General features: G+C 36.1%; 4 protein-coding genes across 8 annotated transcripts in view; 2 read left to right on the top strand and 2 right to left on the bottom strand.

Moving 5' to 3' along the window:
- The window catches only part of LOC108044255, a 38,553-nt gene extending 18,310 nt beyond the window's left edge, over positions 1–20,243 (bottom strand). Inside the window, exons 1-2 of one of the 5 annotated variants that reach the window (XM_044461623.1) lie at positions 4,542–4,896; positions 2,376–3,279 (exon numbers count right to left, since the gene is read on the bottom strand). In XM_044461623.1, the coding sequence (XP_044317558.1) occupies positions 2,376–2,931 (556 nt within the window). In that variant the 5' untranslated portion in view covers positions 2,932–3,279; positions 4,542–4,896. Of the gene's footprint in view, positions 1–2,375; positions 3,352–4,527; positions 4,897–19,724 lie in introns of those variants that run through there. The other 4 variants (XM_044461625.1, XM_044461624.1, XM_044461626.1 and 1 more) reach the window with 4 other exon arrangements.
- A 1,798-nt stretch (positions 20,244–22,041) lies between these two features.
- LOC123038079 lies at positions 22,042–22,496 on the top strand. Its single transcript, XM_044461638.1, has 2 exons — positions 22,042–22,045; positions 22,102–22,496. The coding sequence occupies exons 1-2, from the start codon at positions 22,042–22,044 to the stop codon at positions 22,494–22,496; spliced, it is 399 nt and encodes a 132-aa protein (XP_044317573.1).
- A 1,096-nt stretch (positions 22,497–23,592) lies between these two features.
- LOC108044254 lies at positions 23,593–24,040 on the bottom strand. The gene is made up of 3 exons (XM_044461639.1): positions 24,007–24,040; positions 23,728–23,928; positions 23,593–23,663 (listed from the first exon to the last, which is right to left on the bottom strand). Exons 1-3 carry the CDS (start codon positions 24,038–24,040, stop codon positions 23,593–23,595), a joined length of 306 nt encoding a protein of 101 aa, XP_044317574.1.
- A 374-nt stretch (positions 24,041–24,414) lies between these two features.
- LOC108039009 lies at positions 24,415–24,858 on the top strand. Its single transcript, XM_017115906.2, has 3 exons — positions 24,415–24,439; positions 24,502–24,699; positions 24,769–24,858. The coding sequence occupies exons 1-3, from the start codon at positions 24,415–24,417 to the stop codon at positions 24,840–24,842; spliced, it is 297 nt and encodes a 98-aa protein (XP_016971395.2). The 3' UTR covers positions 24,843–24,858.
- Positions 24,859–25,080: the final 222 nt, after the last annotated feature.

A 25,080-nucleotide genomic window follows, 5' to 3' on the forward strand; every position in this document is an offset into this window, starting at 1 on the left:
GTTTTTACAGTTATTTTGTTTGGTAAAAACAGCAAGCAAGCAGATTATAAGTAAAAAGTGTTGAAAATTGGAAAACTCAGACATTGAGAGAATTATCATCATTATTTCCCCGACGGTTAACAATTTTAACAAATAAAATAAATATTTGTTTTAAATTTAATCTTTGTTCATTAAAATAGCATGTGAATAATCCTATCACAACCTCTTTTTTTAATTTTTTACTTTTGGGAATTCCAACATAAAAATGGCTTTAAAGATTATGAGCACATATAATCAAGCCATTAAAAATAAATTAATAAATAAAGCTGGGTGTTAGGAAATATCTAATTTACATGAGCTTTTATTTAAATGTCTTGTGTTTATAGTTTCTGTTATAATTTGTTTGTATTTGCTTTAATTTTTTTCAACTCTGTTTTATTGATAGCAAATACAAATCCACCCCAGGCAAAATAAATCGTATTGCACTAGGTTTTATCAGTGAAAAAGTCACATACACATTTATTATCTTTAGGCCGAATGTTTGCTTGAACCCATTAGTGCTCGAGGTCTTTGACTTCCTGCACTTGACTTACATTCGCCCCTTATCGGGACAATTGACTAGTCTTAATTGAAGTCAAGCGAAGGAAAGAAATTAGCCAGCAACCATTTTGACCAAAAGCAAACAATTGACAGCCAGTCACTTGGCCAATGCAGCACAAGAGAACTTTAATTAATTAACACAAATTTGCAATGTAATAGAAACGCTGGCAGCACGAGTATTGAGGGCTTGGGATGTTGGCAAATGTAAACAACAGCCGGGGCTCGAGAATCTCTCTGAAAATGGGCCACTTGACTGCAACTTTAATTAACTGGAAACGTTATGTTTGTTTTTGAAGGCGGCCAACGGCAAAGACAATGGCACAAGGCGCCCGAGAAGGGGTTCTCGAAAGATAAGGGCCAAAACGCATTGTCTGGGAGCTGTTCTCCACCCACTGTTTAATCAATGTAGTTGGAAATTTATTGGGCTAATTGCTTTATAATTTATAGGAGAGTCAAGACCGGGCAATATGATTAGGATGCCTTTGGTTCTTGCCCCATACACCAAGAAAACCGATATTATCACTGCCAACAATGTTTTTTAAACATACTTAAATTATTTATAATAAGTTTTAATAAGAAACATAAATCAATTTTTGTATTTGTTTGGGACACAAAAATAATATCACACAACTAAACTCCTTTTTTAAAATGATAGGATAAATAGTTTCATTCCAATTATTTGCTCTCAAAACTACAATTTTTAATTTTTGTACAAAATAACTAAATTAATATGTATGCAAAGGTGTTATGGTTGTTAACATTTTTTTGAATTAGGATTCAATTGCTTACTAATATTTGTTATTTATTTTTTTTTTTCAGTGCGTCAGCTTCTGCTTTGCGGCCTCTAATTATTATTTTGGCAAATTGTTGGCGCAAATAGACAGCTCATAGAACACACTCGTGTATTGTTTATTAACCAGAAGAGCTGCGAAAGGTCTTGTGCTTTTGGCCACTGTTTCACAGGAGTCACAAGATACGACTGTGGTATGTGCTAAATAAATACTAACTGAAATTTCAATTCCCCTTTTGGAGGTGAATCATTCTCCGCTGGGCCCGACTTTATTGTTTTGTTTTTGTTTTATGCTTTTTCCATTTGTTTTAGAAAAGTTCTTGCCAGCCGCAGACTTTGCTTTTGGTACTTTTGTTTATTTGTTTTTATCGGTTTCTGTTTTTGTTTTTTATTTGCTTGGCTCTCGCGGCTCTTCGCGCCAAAGTCCAAACCTAAACGGGTTTCCACTGACGTTTAATTCAGCTTCAATGATTCTGCAATTTGATTTATGGATTACCGTAAATTTGAATTTTCAATAGCGCAATCGTGTTATTTGAGTAATTGTTTATGTTTGATTTGTCAGGTATGTAAATATGAGCGCACAGATTAAATGTAAGCCTAGTAAAGCGAAATATTATTTGCTGATTGTTGATCTATTGACGTTGGTGAAATTCAAACGACTTGGTAAAAAAGCATTAAGGAATTTTTCTTTAGAGCATTAGACAAATGTGAGATTGGAAAATATTCAATACACTAAAAATAAATAGTTTTAGGAATTTCTTATAATTTATAAATAAGAAGTTCCGATGATATACCTGACCAAATTAATTATTTTAGATCGATTTGTTTTTAGTGCTTTTGCAAAAAAAATTAAATTAAATTAATAATAAAAAAAAACGGTTCTAGTAAAAAGAAATCCAATCCAAATCTACACCCGAAACAACCGAGAGTTATGCCCCCACTGCGAGGTGCATTAAAATGCCCATTAATGCTCACATTGCGTATACGCCCCTTTGGCCAGACTTACATGAATTCTTCCACTGCTGGAACTTGTGGTACACGAAGCACGCGCAAATGAAGAAAATCACAAAGACGATGAGCAGTGTGAGGATGACTCCAATCCAGATATCGCTGACCACATGGGCAAAGTCCTGGCCATCGTCGCCCGTATATATCCTTGATCCGTGGGCTATATGTGGCGGAGGAGCCCGAGCAGCCGGCAGCACATCAAAGAGGTCGTCGGCCACATCGGCGACATCATTCGCGGTCGCGGCGCCACTCAAGTTGATCTCGACCTCCTGGCGATCGATGGTGAAATTGCCCAGGGCCGAATCCAGACCCAAGGCCAGCTGCTCGAGTTTGTTAATCAGTATGGAGTAGTTCCCCGGCAGATCGAAACCGCCAAGATCGAGTTTTTCGCCACTATTGGCCGCTGTGGCATCCAAGGTCGTTGCCGTGCCATTGAGGCCTTCACTCAATGTGGTCGCTGTGGCAGTTGCAGTTGCAATCGTTAGATTGCCGGTGTCTTCGAGGCCTGCCAGCAGGTTGCCCGTGATATTCAGCGCTTTCAATAAATCAGACATCGTTTAGAACTCAATGTTTTGTTGGGTTTTTGTATCACTTGGGTTTTATTTGGTTTTTGGTACACGTGTTTTTATTTTCTTCGATTCAGCCGCGATGCTAGAGCTTCATTGCGCGACTGAAAACGCCCGTCGAGTGTAAAGCTGCAAATTTGCTGGCCCGCTTTTTGTCGGCACTCCCGAATGGCATATAGATTTTATTTTATTTAATCTCCTGCCTCTACTTTATGCCGTTTTTCACTTTTCAACTAATTGTGTTAACGCATCGGTGTTAATTCGCCTCACGCATCTCGTACAGTTTTTGTTGAAAATCGTAACTCGCAGATACAGGCCGCTCTCATTGCTGATTTGCTGTTCAAATATTGATCGTTGGCATTAAGGCTCTCCTTTTTTTCATATATATTTTTACTGTTTGCTGATTTGCTGCCGGGGAATTTATCTTAGCAATAAACATATGCACATAGTATATCTCCTTCGGCTGTCTATCTGTATGAGTTCGTTTTATTGATTTGCCAAGTGGAAATGAGGGAACAAATTTGCTATGCCTCTGGAGCTCTGCTCTGTTTCGTTTAATCTCCAGCCACTTTCGAGGCTGTAAAATCTCCTCATATTTGCCGGGCTAATTCGCGATTACACGTGAAGTGCATATAGCAGAAGGCAGTACTCGTGTGCCCTGCCGACCCTCATTTTACATTGAGTGAATTACTTAATACGGGTGAAAAATTTCTATGTATTATTTTCTTATTAACAAATATCTAGACTTGTTTAATTTCGTAGTGAAAGACTTTCTCCTAAAATCTAGAGAAATGTATTCAAATTCTGTTATCTGCCAAGTAATTTGTAAGAACATTATATGATTCTAGTCTTTTTTGGAGTTAGAAAGAAATTAGCAATCCCGTCTCACATAATAATGAGCTAGTATCAATTACTTTCAATCGACTCACAACTAGATAGGCGTAACTTTACCCTTCAATCAGATACTTTTCCGAGTCTTAAAGCACACACCCATCTCATTTAATGGCAGACGACTGTTCTATATTTAGAACAGCTTCAATAACAGTCAATTAGGCCGCTTGTTGTCAGCATCTATAAACATTAATTAAAACTGGAGGAGCCCTATTGAATTTCTGTACAGATATCTGGTCACCTATAAGTATATGCATTTTAAATAGACCAGACGGAAAGTGTATGCAATTAATGAATAAATCAAGCGGAAAATTTTAAGCTTTCAACGCCTTTGCATACAAAATAAATATTATCTGATTTTGCATTCTAGATCAGGTCAGTAAGGGATAATGTTACGTGTTTCACAAAACAATTTAATGTCATACAAATTCATTGAAAAACTGGTGAAAATAGAAACCATGGTGCTGATTTTTAAATGATAACAATTTTTCAACGGCCGTTCAAATTCTTTTTTTTTATTTTTAAATACATATAGATAAATATACATTTATTTAATAACTTTAAACATTGAATACTTTTGTTTTTATGTTTCCCCGCGTCTCAGCAAATGCAGAAATGTTTGCAAATATAATCACACTTTAAGTAAAGAAGCAGCAAATCAGCAAACATGCAATATTGAAAAGTAGGAAGTACCTCCCTTAGCTTACTTTTTATAGACAACGCCCACAAATCTTTCCTATTTGCATTCAATTTTCACTTTTTAAAATTTTATATTTTTTCTTTTTTTTGTTGCTTTTTTATTGGCGGAATTTAAATAATTGGCGGCACTTGTTGGAGATTTTTTAATTTAATTTCACCGCCCTTATCAACAATAACAAACGATTGAACAACTCGCGGAGAACTTCTGTTCGTTTGATTTTGTGTTGCCGAATGAACCGAACTCGCGCGCTTGTTTACAACAATTAAAACTGCTTTCTTGCGTCTTGCAATTATAGCCACGTTAACAGCGAGAAGTTAACTGCCGCCAGCGGTGACAGCGGAACGTCGACTGCGACCGCGAATACGGTGCTCCATCGCAAACAAACCGAATGAATGAATTACCAACTGACTAACTGACTGACTGACGGAACCTAGGCTGATGCTGAGATTGAGATACAGATACGGATTGAGATTGAGCTATGTCCGACCAAAACTGCTTCTGTCGCGAAGACGCCGCAAAAAATTAAATCAACTCAGACAACGCGATCGGAAGTCCCCAGACACTAAATAGACACTTGGAGAAAAATATGAGAGTAAAACATTATTTTTTTTAATATTCCCAAGCTTAATGAACAAATCTTATCTTATCTCTTATCTATGACATACAAAAGTTTGCAGTTTTAAAAATATGTTTGACACTTTCCTGCATAAAAACAGTACTTGCTTATAATAATTTTGCTTTTTTGGTCATTTTACTAAAAATGCATACATTTAAATCAGCTATATTCTGTAGAATATTTATTTAGACTATAAATATAAGTATAAGTATCTTGTATATATATACACAACTTTATGGAAATTTATAGCTTAACGTTTTTTTCTATGTGCAGGCAAAAGAAATCAAAATTGACTTTTGACTTTGCTTGATTGTATATTTTTTCTCTTATTTATTTGTTTTTTTCCCAAGTGTTTTGACTTAGCTCATAAATGCCGCTGCTGTTTATTTTAAAATATTATTTAAAACTCCACTAAAGTATTTTACATTCTATAACCTTAAGTAATTTTGTTACATGAACATTTTGGCGTTGTTAAACTTTATTATACAATTTTAATTCGAAATATAAATTACTTTTAATTTAGCATATAATCCCATAATAGTTACGACTCAAGTTTCATAAGCAATTGTAGTTTTTCTTCCTACCTGTTTTTTTTTGCAACCGACCATATCTGAGAATTAATTATTTATTTATTTTTTAATATATTCTATCTATACATAAAATAATTACAAATTTCCATTCTAGAGAAAGCATTCGTACTTTTTTGTATCATATTAATTTGTGATTAGTTGCGATTACACTTTATGCTTTATTGTTAGTAAATTGTGTCCCATTCACACAATTTATATATTTATTGTCTATCTTAAGCACTTTTTGATTGATATTTATTGTATATGTACCTATACTCTCAGTAAAACGTATAAAGTGTAGAACAGCTTTAATGCATTTGCCTTTGATTTATTTCTCGTTGCATTTCTGCTGGAAACTATCAGAACCTCTTCTTCTAATCCGCCCATGCATATTTCATGTTTATTGCATATCATTTACATTTAATTTTATGCATTGGCATTATGCTGCCGAATCGTGAGCATTTCATGGACAATTTCGCAGGGAGTATTTCATTAGTTTTGGGCAACATTCGTTATTCAGCTGCAGCAGTGCATGTTTTATTATCTTTTTGGTGTTTATTAAAATTTGCATTTAATTATTTCGTTTCATTTCATTATTTGCAATTTGTGGCTGCTGCACTTTGCTGCCAATGTTATTATGTGGCGACTAAGTCTGAAATGTTGTACTACAATTCCAATTAAGTTGTGCTTTAATGCGATTGCCAACCGCCCATGTGGGCGTGGCCCAAAGTTGTTTTGTCCGTGTGCTTAGTGGAAGTAATTTTTCCGGTGCTTGCGGTTAACTATTTGTAAATCACAAATTGATTCCATCGAACGCCTGATTATGAATTTTCCATTTGCTAATATTGACTTTTCTGTGTGTGGTGTTGTATTTATGAGCATCAATTGCAATTAGCATTCTGCACAGGCTTAGTGACGCATGATTAGAGCTTTATCAATTTCGAATTATTTTATTGACAGTACCACTTAAAGCTGGAACACAGTTTGTACTTAAAGAAGGTGCTCTTAATCAGTTTTCAACAGTCGGCCGTTGACTGTTTTAAATTGATAGATAGATAGATTGCTGAAAAACATTTTTATGGGGCTCGTAAATGTATTTGTAGCAGATTGCACTGCCAAATCAATCAACAATTGAGTACTTTAAAATGGCCCATATTTACGCTTTAATTGCTAAAAGCTAAATTGAATGGAAATAATTGGGTTAAAAGGCTTGAATGAGGAAGTGGGACAATGCCTGATTGAGTCATTGTTTTAAAATCATATAAATGATATTTATTTCTAAAGCCGCACACACAATTACGGTGTCTGTATTTATTATTATTTCCAGGTTTCTTTTGTGGGCATTCCTCCTTAGGCATATCGCTCTAACATTTATCTCAGGTATTCATATGTGTACTCATGATTTATTTGGAGTACCCGGTTGCATTGTTTATCACGGTGGTTGCTTATCTCGAGTGGCTCACTAATCATCTTGACAGCTTATACATACGTCAGATTATTATTTACGTTCTATATTAAACATGTGCTAAATACTTATTGTTTTAAGAGAAATAAATAAATATAAAACTGATGCTTGGCTGTAAAAATCAGTTCGATTTGGTTCGAGCTGGAAATTTTCATGGTATTTACATTAGCTTGGCAATAATGACTCGGAAGCTATTGACAGATCGTTTTGCTTACGTGGAGATTAAAATTATTATTTATAGAAGTCAAAAAAATCAATAACGTAAATTAAAATTGAATTTATTTTAAAAAATTTGTTCGGGAAATATTAAAAGAGATTCGAATCGGTTTTTCCAAACTTATAGATTTCCAACGAAATATTTAAAACATAATTTATTCTTAATAAATTGATTTTTGGATTTTAATAATATGTATATATATAAAAATGAAAATAATATAAATTTATTATAACAGTTTCTTAGATTTTAAAAAAATATCGTTGACGTTAAAGCAAACATAGCTTATTTTTAAAGTTACCAAAATAGGAACCTAATTCACCACTGTATTATCAATATTTAGCATGGTTCTCAACCTTCTATCAAGGGTTTCTGTACTCGCTAACTTCCGATCTAATTAGACCATGAGGTCAGAAAACCAATTGATTCCCAAATTGCACCAGTCCTAATCAGAAAACCGAAAAAAATAACAAAAACAATCATAAAAACCAGGCGCTAACGTGTAATTAATATTTATTTCATTAAACTGTTTACGCTCATATTTTTGCGTGCCAGACGCCGGCAGGCAGAAGTGAACAGGTGTGAACCGGTTGCGCATGCGCAAGGCAGAATGATCAAGTGACACAGCTCACGTGATGACGCCGAGTTTACACACAACTTATTCAACCCGTTTTGGGTATTTTTGCACTATAATTAACCCAAAATATGTGACAACACTTGTTGCTAACAGCTTGGCTAAAGCGACAAAGGAGGTCAACAGATATACTGGGCCGCCACTGAGTCTGGTGATAAGATCAAGATATGAAATGATGAAGCTCGTAAATCCATCACCTTTGGAATTTGATGTCGTCTGGATAGATTACAGCTTAAAGGTTCACCGTCATGCTGATTAAGGCATCAATTAAGTAACTCTACGGTGGTTCATTGCGCCTGTTATTAACCCCTCGGGTATTTCCTATGTCAGCCCGATACGAACATTCCAGCCAGTTGAATATACTGGGTAAATAGTCAGCGTTATTTGCGCCTTACTCGCTTCACTTCGCCGCGGGGAAAGGTGAGCAAACAAAGGAAGTACGGGGTATGGTAACCGCCTGTAATGCACTTAATTATAGAGTTCTGAGTAAGCGGGGTCTTTGAACGAGGTCTGACCGCATGGGAAGATAATGCCACTGAATTATGAAATAGTTAGATCATATTTTTAGCCTTAGATAATGGCATGTAGACTACGTAGTTCGTTGCTGATGTATTTCAAAATACATTTTTAAATGGTATTGTATTTAAAAATGTATTATTGAGAATAAGCAATTATATAAGTATAAGCATATACTTGTGATGAATAACCTTATATTAATCAAAACTTATTATAAACTTATTTATTTACTAGTCACAAAAATAAAGCGAAAAGAAATTGCTTTTTATTAAAAGATAAGATAAAATATTTCAACATACAGCTAATATAAATTAATGTCCGTGGCATTACTTAATTAAAGCGATAAAGGTCAAAACTCAAAATATTGATTTGATTTGCAATATAAGTAACTATAAAAACATATGAATTAAATAAAGAATTTACAAAATGGTTGACGATCCCAATACTATTACATAATTTAATTTTCAAATTATATCTTTACCTAATGGCCCAGTAAGTAATATTATATAATCAATAGACAATCTACTATAAGGCCAGAAAAATCAAATTAAATATTTAATAATAGTTGGGAAACCCCTTCAACCTTTCTATCTTGCATATTCTTTTAATCTCCCAGCGCCGTAGAAAAGGATTTTTGATTTGAAAATCAATCCAGATTCCCCTAACGCACTCGACTCCATTCAACACCGAAGACCTTGTCTCCGTCAGATCGCTCATTGGCAACCCTATCGCAACAATCTTTTATCCAAACACACAACAAGCCTTGCATCCTGCGACCCTTCGCACAAATGCCGTCAGTTGTTCGACACTCCTCCGGCGGAGATGTTTCCCGCGTTTCCCTGATTCCCTGATACCCGCTTCCCCTGTCCCCGGTCCCCCGGTTCTCCGGTTCCTTTAAGCCAATTTGTAAACCATCAAATCGCGTTAAATGCGCTTTTCCGGTCGCGGCCTCTTTTCCTCTTTTATCTCTGAGTGACTGCCGCAGAGGAGAAAATCTCATTGTTATTGTTTTGCTTGCTAAACGGAAATGGTTAGGCTGACAGCGGCTGTATCCTTTTCGGCTTTGCACCTCCGACAGGTACAAGGACGACATATGCCTTGATAAGGATGCAATCGTTTGCGCTACTCCCAACTTATTGATTTGTTTACCTTTGGGCTATCGCCTTTGTGCCATCCGTCGGCGGTGAGTACGGAAATTGGAAAGCGGTTGGGGAACGGAATTCTCATAGAGTTATGTAAGCGTTTTCTGTAACCATTTTTCGCCCTCTAAAGCGGATTGTCACCAGGCAAGTTCTATACTATGCTCTTCATGCCTCTTTACGCCCAACCTCTGTTTTTGAACTTCCGTCGCAATACAAAACGACCGAAAACCGTGGCCAATGCACTCGGCCATGCACAGTAGCTAGGTTTCCAGGTTGGCTGGTCTCTTTTGACCCGGTTCTGTTCATAAAATGCCTGAAAATGAGCGTGTAATTTACGAGCTGTTTGTCAACAATGCAGGAAAATCTATTTTGTATTTTATTGGTCGCAAGATCCGAGAACTGGAACCGAAACTGACCAGCAGCGCCTAATGAGGCGTTTTTGATCGCTTCCGCTTGGCATTGAATAAATTTAAATACTCATTAGGCCCGAAAATTGAACAAATCGTCTTAATGTCACAGGCCGAGACAGTGTCTCATTCATTATCCTATTTAATTGAGGAATATGCCTAAGAAGGAGGAGGAGAAAATTAGGAAGTTCCAGTTGAAATTAGGTTGGTTGGAGAAGCAGAATTTAAGTAGTATTAATTTTTGTTTTCCTGTAAGTACTTTCAACAATTTAACCTGTTAAAGTTGCTTTTATTATTTTTCAATTCTTCTTAAATTTTTTGTTTTGCTTATTTGCATTGTTTACAAAATGTAAATCGTTGGAAAGAGTAACTTCTATTATTCTTGGCACTTGATCAACATTTTTTTTTAAGTAAACAGTAGTTATGTCTGATGGTTTTATTGATTACTAATGAACCTATCAATGGTCCCGGAAAATACATTGTACAATAAAAATGTTGTATAAAAATATCCCATAAATTTATATTCTTCAATCTTCATTTTAGTGTAGCAAAGTTTGTTTCCATCAGACAATTTGAAACTTAAAGTTTTCATCACTTAGTATGCAATGGATCCTTCTACGACCGGGAATCTTTCACCGCTATCTACCTTTGTGATCTGCAAAATTACTTTGCTATAGTTGTCTTCCTTGTCAACCAGTGGCTTCCTGGCGGTTCTTTCCTGGTCTCCTGGACACACAATCAATCATAATTGTTTCTCAGTTTGTCAACAAACTCGGAGTTCGGTGGCGTTGGTGTTGGAGTTTCGAGTTGTCTGTTATCGCAATGCAGCCAGGCTGTGGGCGGTTGGCCACGCCCTCTTTGAGCGGAATCAACTAAGTTCCAGTAAAAAGCCATTGACATTTGTGGGTGGAAAGGGGAGGCGAATTGGAAAGACTCGCTTTGGCGGCATTGCATATAAAGTTGCAGCAAAAAGTGCGCCAGGGGAGCCACAACAATAACGAAGGACGAAGCCTGATAAGCGTTGGAAAGGAAGTGGCACACAGACACGGGAACTAGCTGAATGGGTATGGGTGTATTAACACACTTGGAAAAACGGGACGAACATTACAAATTGATATTTCTATGCTTTGTTGGGAAAAGGATTTATTCTTCTAATAAAACTAAATGTTTCCCTTAATTTGCTGGTTATTTTTTGTACATATTTCCAAGCGAATTGTTGGGTTTAAATTCATTCAGTCGATTCACAAGTTATTTCTACAGTTATTTTATAGTGCAATAAATAATAACTATTATCTAATTGAAAAAGTTTTGAAAATATTAGCTAAACTTAAGGATTCTTTTAACATTAAAGAAGTCTGAAATTTTCCATTAGTGTCTATTGCTTAATTTTTTTTACAATTAAATTTTAGAATCAAGGAACTCCGTGTAAATATTTCGGGTTTTGTAAATAATACCTATTTCATTTCAATCTTTTTATATCCTAACGCAACAACTAGACATATATATATACTATACTTTGCGTTATATTTAATAATTTTTTTAAGTTTAAAGTTCAACCACAAGATTGTTTATGATTTTAAAATGGTTTCCTTTATATAAAATTTAAGCTCATTTCTACAACTTTTTCGGAGTGCAGCGACTAACGTGTGGCAAAGAAAAAATCGGTTGGCAGGCGACGATGGGCGGCGCAACAGTTTGCCAGGGGATATTGACGGACCAAAGTCGCGTTGAGTTGCTATCAATGGCATTGGAGGAATTCCCCAGTGTGTCCTGCGTGGCAGCAAAGCATGAAAACCCGATTACGCTCTGTTGATATGCAAGGACCTTCCTTTCCCCCTTCCTGCATCCCTTATACATATATATATATATACATGGATATATCTGTGCAGGCAACGACGAAGGAGAAACAGAAGGCGTCGCGTTAACATATGATTGTCGTCTGCCTCGCCCAAACATAAAAAGGGATAAAGGATAACGAAGCGCAAATTTCAAATAATCATGAATATTACATGAGCTGCAAAAGTAGACAAACGTTACACACACATGGAGGCCGGAGCTCCTGTTCCTTCCATCGGATCCTCCTCCTTCTTGGCGGCGATTTATATGAAAATCATTCACACGTTCCAAATTATTTATTAATGTCGATGCAAAATTGTGTGAGCCTAGGGAGCATGAGGAGGAGAGTGGGAAAAAAGTGGAAAGTGCCGCAGTTAAAGAGGGTTCAAACTGCTCAGAAGTCAGGATTTGACAGTTTTTTCGTGTTTAATTTCCAGGGTTTCTGCGGCTTGCAGTAAATGACTGGACATTGACAAGGGGTTGCAGCTGGAAGATGATCTATAAATCGATATTTTAAAATCTGATTATAAATTTTTAACCAAATAATTCCCTTGACCTTTTACAGTATACCTGAATATTTTATGTTTTAATGCCATGTTAGACTGATACTTACTATTCCTGACTTTGGAAGCCTTATTATAAAATGATGTTTAGGGGCATATTAAAAGCTACCAAAATTAAAAACTCAAGCCAAAAGATTATTTTTAGTTCTAACAGCCTTTATATTATTTTTTAAAGTTAAATCTATCTATTGTTAAAAATGGTTTATACCCTTAACTTATGAATGATATTCTCCTCTACTTAAGCACACAGATACCTTGTCTAAAGGGAATTCGAGACAGCTTGACTGATAACAAGCTCCTCTGTTTGCGTGAGTGCGTATCTGTGTGAGCGCTTAAGAGTATCTGTGAGTCCCTATGTGTGTGCTTTAAAGGAGAAGTCGCGGCAATGAGCTTGCAATAATGTGATAAGCGCAGCGGAAATGAAAACAAGAATAAATGCAAGTGCAAACCGAGCGATGACAGTGGCACAAAAAAAAGAAGACGGTGTAAGTACCAACAACAACATCAGCCTCAGCTCCAACAACAAAGGCGAGCCACAACAAAGAACTGAGCACTTAAAAGCCATGCGAAGGCGCCAACGTCAACGTCACACAGGTACACAGAAAGATAAGTTTTCACCTGATTTTGTAGTATTAATACATTTCAAGACATTTTTCATATTTATTTAATATGCATGCCTATTCAAAAATGTGTATTTCAATTTGTTTTCCTTACAAATCCGGAATCGTCCAGTTAAATATAAAATCTTATCTAAACTTAGACTAAAGGTAGAGTTTCAGAATAAATCTCTGGAAATAAGCATTAAGCATTAACTTGCAAATTTAAATAATTACATGACTGAGAACAACGCTAAAACTGGCAACTAAGCTGAAAGTTAATTTTTTCAACATTTTTATACTATACCTTTTTAGAACAAATGTTTAAGCAATTTAGAGAAGCGTATTAAAATATTTCTAAAAAAAATATGTTTTATGAAAGCCAAATTAATAAATATTGTCTTATTTATTCTTAAAATCGAAGTCCAAAATTTGTTTCAGTGTAGAGGCAACGGGACGGATTGAAAAAGGCGGTGCAATGAGGAGTTGCCGTCATCAGGCAGTCAGGCAATAAAATCAAAATTGCCATTGGAGCCAAAACCCCCTGGATTTCCACTCCCCCTCAACCCCATCAGCACCCGTAACCCCCTTTACCCTCAACCCATCACATGTGGCGCTTTTGCCTCAATTATTTTTATTGGTTCGGCGCAAAAATTTACGTTGCATACTTTGCAGCGCCGCCTGGCATGGCGTTAATTTCGTTATGGAAAATTGCAACGACTTGACATGTGAGCGTGCGATGGGGAACCGGATGATGGGAATCGGGAAAGCCAGATGGAAATGGGGGATAATTGGGACAGGCACTACAAAAAAATACTCGTCATTGTTATTCGAATTTTTGTAAGGTATTTAATGATACATGAATTTGTAACACTTCCTAGAAAGCCTTCTAATTTATATAGTCCATTTTAAAAATATATACAATTTAAGAATAAATAAGTAATGTATGTGTTTTTTTATGATAGTTTAATCCAATGTTTGGATTACTTTTTTTTATTTATTTTGGGAGTGAATCATTTTATTAATCAAAAGTAACTTTTAAGAAAAGTCATTATTATATTTCATTTAATTCTAATTCAATTGATCCAAACTAAAAAAATTATCTTAATTTTTAATATCAAAACTTGCATTTTTTTGCATGTGTGCCAAACAACAAATAGTCAATGTTTTGTTTCTGTTTTTTTTCCCCTTTTTTTCCAGTAGTCAGGTTGCGGCACTGTTTTTGTTCAGTGTATTAGAACCTGAGGAAAAGCGGAAAATGGGAACGTGCACCATGGTGTAAGGGAGCCGACAATGCGGCGCCACTGCATACAATTGAGCTTAATATTGAAAACTTTCGAGTATCTTAATTAAAGGTTAAGTGTGTGTGAGCCTTTCAAAAGGAGAATGGAGAAAAAGCTCGAATTATGGTAATTTGTGTTGAAAGGCTGCTAAGTGGGCAATTGAAACGGCTGAATGGGTGCAAGATTTACGGCTAAAGCGGAAGGATCATTGGCAATCAATGAGCTGTTGCCACATATTGGTTAAATAATTTAATTAGTTAACTCATTTGCAATCGCATTTTTTCTGATTCAAACAACTTTAATTGATTAACGTTAATGAAATGACTTACATTTGGCATTGCTACTCCCACTGACATAATAATTAATCCATTAATTTATTTTAACTCAATAGGCAGTCAAATTTTATTTATTGACCACTTTAACTGGCACTGCTCAGTCATTTATAATCAAAAAGGCCGTGTAAAATAAATGCATAGGTTGGTAAATTAAATATCATTTATCAAAATAAATGGCACTACGAAAAGCCCAACGCAATTTGCATTTATTCTATGATTATGCAACAAAAGCAATTAAATTCAACTTAATCAAATTGCAAATTGACAGCTTCAAATGCAGAATCACCCCTCGATAAAACAAATGCAATTGACCTGAATTTCCAATTGCAAGTACCGAGCACGAATTTACCCCTCCCTTGAACAAGTATCGAACATCTTTCACTCCCGAAATCCCAATCAATAATCGAACGTGTGAAAGCAAGATATAGGAGAGCGATGACGAAAAATGGAGAGAGTCGAGGAAATGGATGTTTGAAGTAGCCCGCGCTAATAAAAAATGTAAATTGTATGCACAATATCAAGTAGAAAAATCCAACACAATAAATACAAATTAGATGAAATGTTAAAGTAAAAACATCAGAAGTGGATTACATTGAGACTGATGGCTGGGGTGAACCCTATTTTATACAGCCTATTGTAAAAGTTAGAAAAATTAGAAAAAAACATTAAATGTTATGAATTTCATGAATTTTTTTAGACTAATCTGAGAGTTTTTAATAATAATATTATATCACTTTATATTACATCATTCTTAAAATGAATAATATTTTTTTATTTATAGTAAAAGTACAAAATATTGATTTATTTTTCTACAAAATTTTGTTCTAATATATTGTTAAAAAAAACCTTTCCGGTTAATTATCTTATTTATTTTGTATTATAGCTTGTTATATTTTATTAGAGTTTAGGTCCATCCCAAAACCATTGTCATGCTTCAGCACTGGCTAAAACATGGCGCAAATCCAATCCGCCTGCCCGAGTCCTGACCAAGTAGAAGTTCGAAACTCACGTAGAACGCCAGGACCTTCTCATCCTGCGAAAATTCCGTGCCCCTCCCTTCGGTCGATGTCTGCTGTTATCGCCGAGGGCGATATTTTCAATGCGCTGTCGGTAAAAATTACGCACTTTTAGTTGGTCGCCTCCGTCCGCTGATGTTTTCAGCGAGTTGTCTGCCGTTTTTTGCTCGTTTCGCTGGCCAGAGGCGGGACATGAATATTTTAAAAAATTCGCAGGGCTCATCGCAAGATTGAGACGATGTTAGATGTTTGATGCCGAGCGAGGGGCTGCAGGACCGGCGCACACGCACAATGAATAATTTAGGGACCCCGAAGACAGACGGGTCCTGGCATCATCAAATAAATGCCAAATGAGCAATCAAAGTGCCATGAAAGACTAACTAAGCAGAGCCACCAACTGATGAGGAGCTGTAAAAAATGATGTACACGAATTATCGGGACAGTGGCTGTTTTTTTTGGTCGCTGTGGGTGGTAAGGCTGAGTGGGCGGTATTTTGGTCCCAGCAAATGAAGCGCGTAAACAGCAAATAAAGTTGAGAGAAATTTTTACGCATTTTTGCTTGCATAAATAATAAAAAGTTGCCTTATTTTTTGTTTCCTTAGCACAGAGTAGAAATCCGTGTTCCCTTAAAGTATATTTTTACATACATTGAAATTCAGAACATGATAGTCAAGCCGGATTTACGTTGAAAAGTGAAGTTATTTTACGCAAAAGTTAGGGGAATAATTTTTTAATAAAAAAAATGTAGAAACATAATAAATTAAAAAGTTTATTTACCTATATTAATTAAAGACGTACGAAACTCTCCATTTTTTGATAGATCACAAAACCGAAACTTGAATACTAAATCAATTACTTAATACAAATTTTCTTTCTGTATTCGCTGGCAAAATTTGTTAAGAAAATTTAAAGTGGCCTACGCACCGAAGACAAAAGAAAATAGCTGGGAAAACTGAATTATAGATTCAACTCGAGGCGGAGAACTTGGCAAGTGCTCCTCCTCGGTAAAGACAAAAACTTATTATACGCCCGGGCCTCAGTCGCATCAGCTGGGACCCGTTGGGGGATGGGTGAAAATGCGGGGGTTTGAATTGCACTCACAACCCCATATTGTCGATACATAAGCAATAGGTATGTACAACTGCGCCTCCTGGTTTTCCGCTTTTCCCCTCCCGATTTTCCCGACGACCCGAGAGAGAAATGCGGTTATGAATTCCTGAACAGAAAAGTCGGGGAACAGCATCGACTGCAGTTGGCCCGCACAAGAGGCTGAAGTTTTTTATTAAAACTTGTGCAGCGAAATGAGCGTAAGGCTAAATAAAATATATATATAAAAAAACAAGAAAATAAAAAGTTTCATAAAACATTTGTGACTTTGCGCAATTTTTATGGCTTTCAACTTTAAGTTTCCCGTGTGGGGCAGATAGAGAATACAGAACAGGGGCATTAACTAGGCAACTATTGGACGGGGAGCTCTACAAGACCCGGGCACGTTTTGTGGCCCCAGTTCGAAACGAAAGTGGAAGAATTTATTGCACTGACATACTAAGACGATTCTTATGTTGTTATCGAAATGGGCCAAATGCGCTCAGGCGTATAAATTGAATTTACCCCGCAGAAAGGTAGATAAAAAGAAATATGTTATGTAGGTTAGAAGGATTATTGATCTCGCATTTTGCAATCGGTGTGATAATAAGGTTGACAAATGTTCCTCTTGTTTCATTGAGGCTGAGCAGACCATTTGTATAAAATTTTCTCTGGTTTTAAAATTTCAGGAAAACTACATTTCTATCATTTAAATAAGGGTTGTGAAGTAAACTAAGCAAGTAAGCTATGAACTTTTTGGTTTGGTTTTTAAATTGCCTTCCTTTAATTCGTTAAGATTGAAGTTAATTTATTTGTTTGTTTATTTGCTTAGAGCTATTCACAGCCCAATGGGCTTTACAATATATACAATTATTTTACAATAAGTAGATTATAAATTCAAAGATGAAAGGAAACTAGAGATGCAGAAAACATTGCCTTTCCGATGTTTTAACAGGTAAACATTGGCGATGTTTTCTGCATCTCTAAAGGAAACGCAATGATATTGAGATAGTTTGAGGCATAGTAGAACTTAAAGTTCATATTCACAGATATTGTAGTGATTTTTTGTATGCTTTTCTGTTCTTCTATAGTTTTCAGAAACACATTAGATGTCCTCTGCAATCGTCACCGATTCTAATTGAACACACTATTCTGAACGTAAATGGGCATAACCAAACACTATTTATGTGCACTTTGAACCTATCATCTGGGCTTACTGGCAATTGGCTCAAATACAGTTTGGGTTTTAGGCCGAAATGCCAGAACACAAAAGCACACCAAAAATCGACAGAAGCCATGCCAAAGTGCAACAACTTAAGCTTCTGGCAGCCGCACAATACACAAATCCCAGTTTCGGCTTAAATACCAAACAAATTTTGCAACAAATTTTGCCGTTATCGAAATGACCCATTGACTGCATGGCTCCCACACACACAGACGCAAACAAACACTCTCGAACACATATCGCACTAATGAAACGCAATATCTTCGAGACAATGCTAATTGCCAACGATGCAAACAGAAGCTGCATTGAGTGCAACCAGCAGCAAATGCAACCATATTATCGGACGAAATTCTACCGTTTTCTGCACAGAGAAAAATATTAAACATTCTAATGCACGATTTATCTAAAACGATGTCCAGATATTGGCCTATCAATGTTTTATTTGTTATCTTAGATGTCAATGTTTCTCAACATACAACAATCTTGGAAGTTATCTGCCAATTTCTAAAAAAGTTCATACAAATTTACGAAGACCTTGTGTTATGCCATATACCATTATTGATTTAATAAAATGTAAATAAACTTTAAACATATAATTATATTCTTAATTCATTTTGAATTATCTTATATACTATAGTATTATACACTTATATTGAAATGCTGGCAGTGTCGAGAATGAAAAATATATTGTAAATATATGTTAATAAGACCAGAAAACAATATTCAAATCTTATTTATAAATAAAAATTTAATGTAATTCGGATACATTAATACAATTTTTGTCAGTGTGTATGTGCGAGCTGGGCTGTTATGTTTATGTGCAAATGTTTGTGGAGAGGCATTCATTCCTCTGAACGTTTCGTTAACTTGGCCAAAAGCCAATTTTCAGCCAAAACGCATGCCAAATTTGCCAAAAACGAAGCGAAACGAAATAAGAGAAATTGCTAAATATTTTATGATATCGATGAGGCAGGCAATTCCGCAGAGAAACTCCCAAACACACAGAAGCCCCTTCGTGTTGTTTGAAAAGTAGTTCAGCAATGCCAGCAAAGCGCATTGACAGGCCATTCAAATGCGTTTTTATACCCTTCATATTTTGGGAGTCAATAAAATGTTGACCCATGTTTTAGATCACTTCTTAGATATTAAACTTAAATCGTTTAGAGAAGCTTTGTAAAAGTTCGTATAAAATTATTTAAATTTCATATAATAATATCAAAAGTCATTATTTCTTTATAGTTCGGAATTTAAAATAAAAAAATTTTTAAGTAGATGCTAACCAGAGTTTACAAATTTAAACAAGTTAAAGGTTAAAGCCATAAAATAAAATTTAAATTAAATTAAAAGTTGTTATTATAATATAATAAATTGAACATTATTGCTGAGTAATGTAGCGTGTGACTTAGAGTTTCTGTACTAGTGATTTCTGGACAAAAAAAAATTGATTAGGCAATTGCGACATATTGCTAATGCACAAAAGCGCCAAAGGGTATATAGCACTGGCGAAATCTTGGATATCCCTGTGGCTGCTCGTTTATTGTTGCCATTTATGGGATATTCGTGAAATATGATTGCAGTTATCCAAACTTGCCTGCCTCCCCAGGGCCAATCAATATCTCATGGCTGCCTAAAAGTATGCAAACGAATCCCGAACAAAAGCTTCGATGATATGAACTTGGACACTCACCTGCAGTGGAATCGTGGGCGGCGGCACTCCCACCCTGTTCCACCTGATTTAAGCCGTCGATGCTGGGCCGTGTCTTTTTGCCCCGCCAAACGCTTACGCCGCAGCACTCGGCGCAGCAGCAGAAGACAAAGCCCAGAATCAGCAGGATCCAGGCGGAAACCATCAGCACTATGGTCGAGGTGGACCGATAGCCATAGTTCTCATCTCCGATGAGGACCAACACACTATCCGCCGTGAGATTGGCATGCGTTCCACTGCCACTGCCACTTCCACTCCCATTGCCATGGAAGTCCACCAATCCGGCCTCCAAGGTCGGCGAGTAAAAGCCATCGACATTGGCCAAAGCCGCGTAACTACTGCCCACCGTATGCAGATATGGCTGCACTTTGGTCACACGCACCACTGTATAATTAGCCATTATTGCTTCACTCACTCAATCAGTATGTTAATCAATCAATCACTTTGGTAGTTTACTATAAGCCGAACTGCCCGAATATATTAAGCCGCCAAAAGAGACCGTAAACTTGGTAACCCGCCAGCAAACTGAACAAGTTGCACTGCTCTACACTTAGTCCATATATGTACTATTTATTTTATTCCTTGGCGTTTCGGTTTTTAGATTTACGAATTCGGTTTTGTGTGTGAAAAAGAGCGACAACAGCTGACGACTGAACCGCAGTTTGAAAAAATTGTTTTAATGCCCGCTATCTGCGTTATCACATTGTGTATTTAGGCAGATAGATTGAGCGACGGAATCTCGTCTCTTGTTTAAACAACTTTGTACCCGTATTAACGCCTGCCTGCCAGATTTTGCTATTTCGTTTTTATTTTTAAGCCAGACAGGCCTGTTCGGCGTTTTCCTCTCGCCGAATTTTGACCGACTTTTGTTTACTTGCGAGAGGCATTAATATAGTAACTCATTCTCAGCCACGATCGGATGTGGTGGAATTCTCCTCCAGTGGTAACTCTAATGAGCCAGTGGTAAGAAGTTTTTATAAACCTTTGGAAGAGGGTTTTTTAAACAAATTTGTTTAAGAAAATTAAAAAAAAAAAAAAAAAAAAATAAAAAACTCGTAGAGTAAAAGGGTATATCGTATTCGTGCAAAAGTATGTAACAGCTAGAAGGAAGCGTTTCCGACCCTTTAAAGTATATATATTCTTGATAGGGAGTAGATATAGCCATGTCCGTCTGTCCGTCTGTCCGTCAGTCCGTCTGTCTGTCCGTCAGTCTGTCTGTCCGTATGAACGCTGAGATCTCGGAAACTATAAAAGCTAGAAGATTGGCATTTTGCATGCAGATTCTAGGAGTTCCTACGCAGCGCAAGTTTGTTTCAAAATGGTGCCACCCCCCCTTTAACGCCCACAATCGCTTATATACGATTTTAAAAATTTAAATATTTCGGAAAAGTAAAAATGCAGTTTTATTGTGTTTATCAATACCTATCGAAATGTAGAAGAAATTTTTCAAATCGGACCATTCGTTAAAAAGTTATGCGTGATAAAGTTTTATCTCCATCTCCTCGCCTCCCTTTACCTGTGTAACGGGTATCTGATAGCAAGCGTTCTCTCTTGTTTTTATTTAAAAAAGTACCTCATTTAACTTGTTTAACTCGGTGCAAGCCAGAAAATTTGTATTTATTTTTTGGCGATAAGGAAAGAGTTGTTTTATTTATTGAATTACTTTTTATTTATTAAAAAAATTACGCGAGTTATAGAAAATCCTCGGTGACCTGTACATCAGAATTCGCCATAGAATCATTAGATATGAAAAAATTAGTTAAAGAAGAAGTATGTATTCATTCTTTGGTACTATTAATATATTATTTCTTACTAAAAAATATGTTTATTAATATATCTCTTGTATACATTTATAAAAAATGCTGTGTAAATACTGGAAAAAATGTACCAAGTTATATACGTCGCAAGTTCCCATTCCAGACGACAGTTATACATCTTAATTTAAGGCTGAAAAATATATGATCTTAAGATAACATAGGAATTTAAATAGCGTATGCTTTGAAAATGTTTATATTATAAAACTCCTTTTTACAATTTTGTTTGATTTACTAAGTGTAAGGGTATTCGAAGCCTCGATCCCTAGGCTATAATTTTTGTTTTGGTAAATAATTCTAGGTAAACAGCATAAACACATTTAATGTATGCTGTTTAAATATGAAAAAAGCTAGCAATAACAAATGCAATGAATTTTAATATGCCAGCCATCAGTATTATATTTTAGGTTAAAGCTATAACATATACGGAGGAAGTAAATATGGGATTTTCTATAAATTGTATTGTACTGTGCTTTCTTCTTCTAATGGGTAAAGTAAAGGGTAATTAACAAAAAAATCTGTTCAATCAATTTGTAAATCCATAGACTTTGGACAACCCAATAGTGAACCTGAAGATTATATTGATCCTGAAGAGCCGCCAGATGATCATTTAACGCGGCCTGATATGGAATATCTTGATAACGATAATGAAGTTAAAGTTAATGATGATCACAATGAAAGTTATGATCATTTAACATTTGATCAACCAGAAATCAATATATCATCTGATACTAACATCCAATCGTACGATGACCATTTAACCACTGAATTCGATGTTGTTGGTGAATTTGATGAACATAATACACTTGATGATGAAAATAATCAAGAAGATTCGGATTTACCCAATAATTTGATTCATCAGAACGATCGAGCCGATGAACTTGAAGTAGAAGATCGAATAGTGCGTTATGCGATGCATCAGTGGCATGAAGAAACTTAGTTTGTTTAATTTATAAATGTGACAAATAATTTGTAGGAACGTTTAAAATTTTTTTTGTTGTGTAGGTGATGCGAATAAAACAAAAGTTTTACTTCAATGCTCTCTAGGTTTTTTTTTATACCCTTGCAGAGGGTATTATAATTTCAGTCAAAAGTTTGCAACGCAGTGAAGGAGACATTTCCGACCCTATAAAGTATATATATTCTTGATCAGCATCACCAGGAGAGTCGATCTAGCCATGTCCGTCTGTCCGTCTGTCCGTCCGTCTGTCCGTCCGTCTGTCCGTCTGTCCGTCTGTCCGTCTGTCCGTCTGTCCGTCTGTCCGTCCGTTTCTACGCAAACTAGTCCCTCAGTTTTAAAGCTATCTGCTTGAAACTTTCCCAAAAGTTGTCTTTCTATTGCAGGTAGTATATAAGTCGGAACGAGCCGGATCGGGCCACTATATCATATAGCTGCCATATAACTGAACGATCAGAAATGCCATATCTTTGGTGTTTTTAAAGTTAGGAAGTTGGGATTTTCTATGGGTTTTATTTTTGGCTAATAAATCCGACCTCCCAAATTTCATAAGGATCGGACGACTATATCCTATAGCTGCCATATAACTGATTGATCGGAAATGCCATAACATTGGTGTTTGTAAAGTTAGGAGGCTGGGATCTTCTATGGATTTTATATTTGGATAATCAATCCGACCTACCAAATTTCATAAGGATCGGCCGACTATATCTTATAGCTGCCATATAACTGATTGATCGGAAATGCCATAACATTGGTGTTTGTAAAGTTAGGAGGCTGGGATCTTCTATGGATTTTATATTTGGTTAATCAATCCGACCTACCAAGTTTCATAAGGATCGGCCGACTATATCTTATAGCTGCCATATAACTGAACGATTGGAAATGACATAACTTTGTTGTTTTTAAAGTTAGGAAGTTGGGACTTTTTTTAAATATTAAGAATGCATCATATGAATAATTTTGGAGAATATAATTTATAGAATATTCTGCAAGGGTATATCAACTTCGGCTCCGCCCGAAGTTAGCTTTCCTTTCTTGTTATTTATTAATCAGTCGTTTAATCATTAGTTGGTGATCAATCAGATCTGATCCTGCGCATGCCAGCCAATTCTGCAATTTCACCACAGTTCATGCGTCGGTCCCAACCTACAAGTAAAAAAGTTTATGGTAAAAAAGAATGACTTATGTGTAGGAATTATAAAAAACGTACCCAAGCAGTTTAGTCTAGAGAGCTCACAGCGTCCTACATTTCTCCAGACCCAAGTCCTTCGTGTCCTTTCCCTGCACTCCCTATTGAAGACCGGCAACTCACGATCATTTGGATTGCTCACCCTATCCACGCATCTTTCACAACTGCGTTCCAGTTCCCTACAATCCCGTTCTTGACCAGCAACCAAAGTCAGGCAAAGGACTACAAGCCAGAATCGAAATTGTTATTTGAAATGGAAGAAATTGGACAAAATCGCGAATGATTCCGACCCGTACTTACCAGAAAATACGGTGAAAATGGTTTTCAGATGCATTGTTTCAGCTTGTAATGACGGGAACTTATCAGTTAGCTAACTACATAAGTCTACAATCAGACTTGACTTTATATAAACACCAAAAACAAAGTGGATTACGCAGGGCAGATGTTTTAAAACATGTGGCAAGTATTGAAATCAAAAATAACACCTTTTATAACTGAAGGAAAGGTTTCAGGAAATGTTTTTAAAATAGGACACCTTTTAATCAAATTGAAAAGACCGTTTACTCTGTCTTCTGAATATAATAAAGACACGTATTCAAAAAAAGAAATGCAGCTTTTTCCCTTAAAGAGAAGTGCATTTTATAAAAGCCCAAGTACAGGCTCGTTTTCAGCACAGAACTTAAGCGAGTTTTTAACTGGAAAATCACCATGTCGAAGATCATACTGTTTATTGGTAAGACCATTTGGCGATTTTTTATTCATTTTGTTGAAAATACTAATTAAATCCTGGCTTAGCTTTCATTTGCCTTTGCGTGGCCGTCCAAGCCCAGGATAGGGAGATTTGCAGGCGGATCAGGGAAAGATGTGACTCCAGGGCCGAAAGAAATGGAAGGACCAATGATGTCTCAGACATCTTCAATGAAAACTGTCGCCGTTTAGACAGACGTTGGCGCAACATCTCCAGATGCGAACTCGCATGGGCCACTTGTCAATGTAAGGGCTTTAAGGTTTACTTATCCTTAAAAATGATCAGCTTTAATCTTTAAATATTTCTTTGTGCAGTGACCCTTGAACGATGTGAGACCTTGTCCTGCGATAATGTAAGGCGAGTCCTGACAAGGCGACCCAACGAGTAAGGCCCCTCGAACGGACGAAAGCATCATTCAGAAAACCAAATTAAATCTGTATTCCTGTGAATTAATAAACACTTCAATGCTCTCTACTTTATTTTGGTTTGTAATATTGTATTCATAGTAGAAACTATAATTTTTTTTTGTTTATATTTCACAAATGGTTACATATTGGGAACTGAAAATAAATCCGTAATAATAAGAAGGTGGAACTTTATATTAGAGTTTCCAATCTTTTATTGAA

The sequence above is a fragment of the Drosophila rhopaloa genome, unplaced genomic scaffold, assembly GCF_018152115.1.
Source record: "Drosophila rhopaloa isolate 14029-0021.01 unplaced genomic scaffold, ASM1815211v1 contig_47, whole genome shotgun sequence".
NCBI classification, from domain to species: Eukaryota; Metazoa; Arthropoda; class Insecta; order Diptera; family Drosophilidae; genus Drosophila; species Drosophila rhopaloa.

What these genes read in the sequence shown, in the direction of transcription:
- LOC108044254 (XM_044461639.1), bottom strand. Translation starts at nt 24,040, where the DNA reads ATGCATCTGAAAACCATTTTCACCGTATTTTCTG. An exon ending in CATTTTCACCGTATTTTCTG is followed by an intron (nt 23,929 to 24,006) that starts GTAAGTACGGGT and finishes TCTGGCTTGTAG; the next exon opens with TCCTTTGCCTGACTTTGGTT. An exon ending in CTCTAGACTAAACTGCTTGG is followed by an intron (nt 23,664 to 23,727) that starts GTACGTTTTTTA and finishes TTTTACTTGTAG; the next exon opens with GTTGGGACCGACGCATGAAC.
- LOC108039009 (XM_017115906.2), top strand. Translation starts at nt 24,415, where the DNA reads ATGTCGAAGATCATACTGTTTATTG. An exon ending in GAAGATCATACTGTTTATTG is followed by an intron (nt 24,440 to 24,501) that starts GTAAGACCATTT and finishes ATCCTGGCTTAG; the next exon opens with CTTTCATTTGCCTTTGCGTG. An exon ending in CGCATGGGCCACTTGTCAAT is followed by an intron (nt 24,700 to 24,768) that starts GTAAGGGCTTTA and finishes TTCTTTGTGCAG; the next exon opens with TGACCCTTGAACGATGTGAG.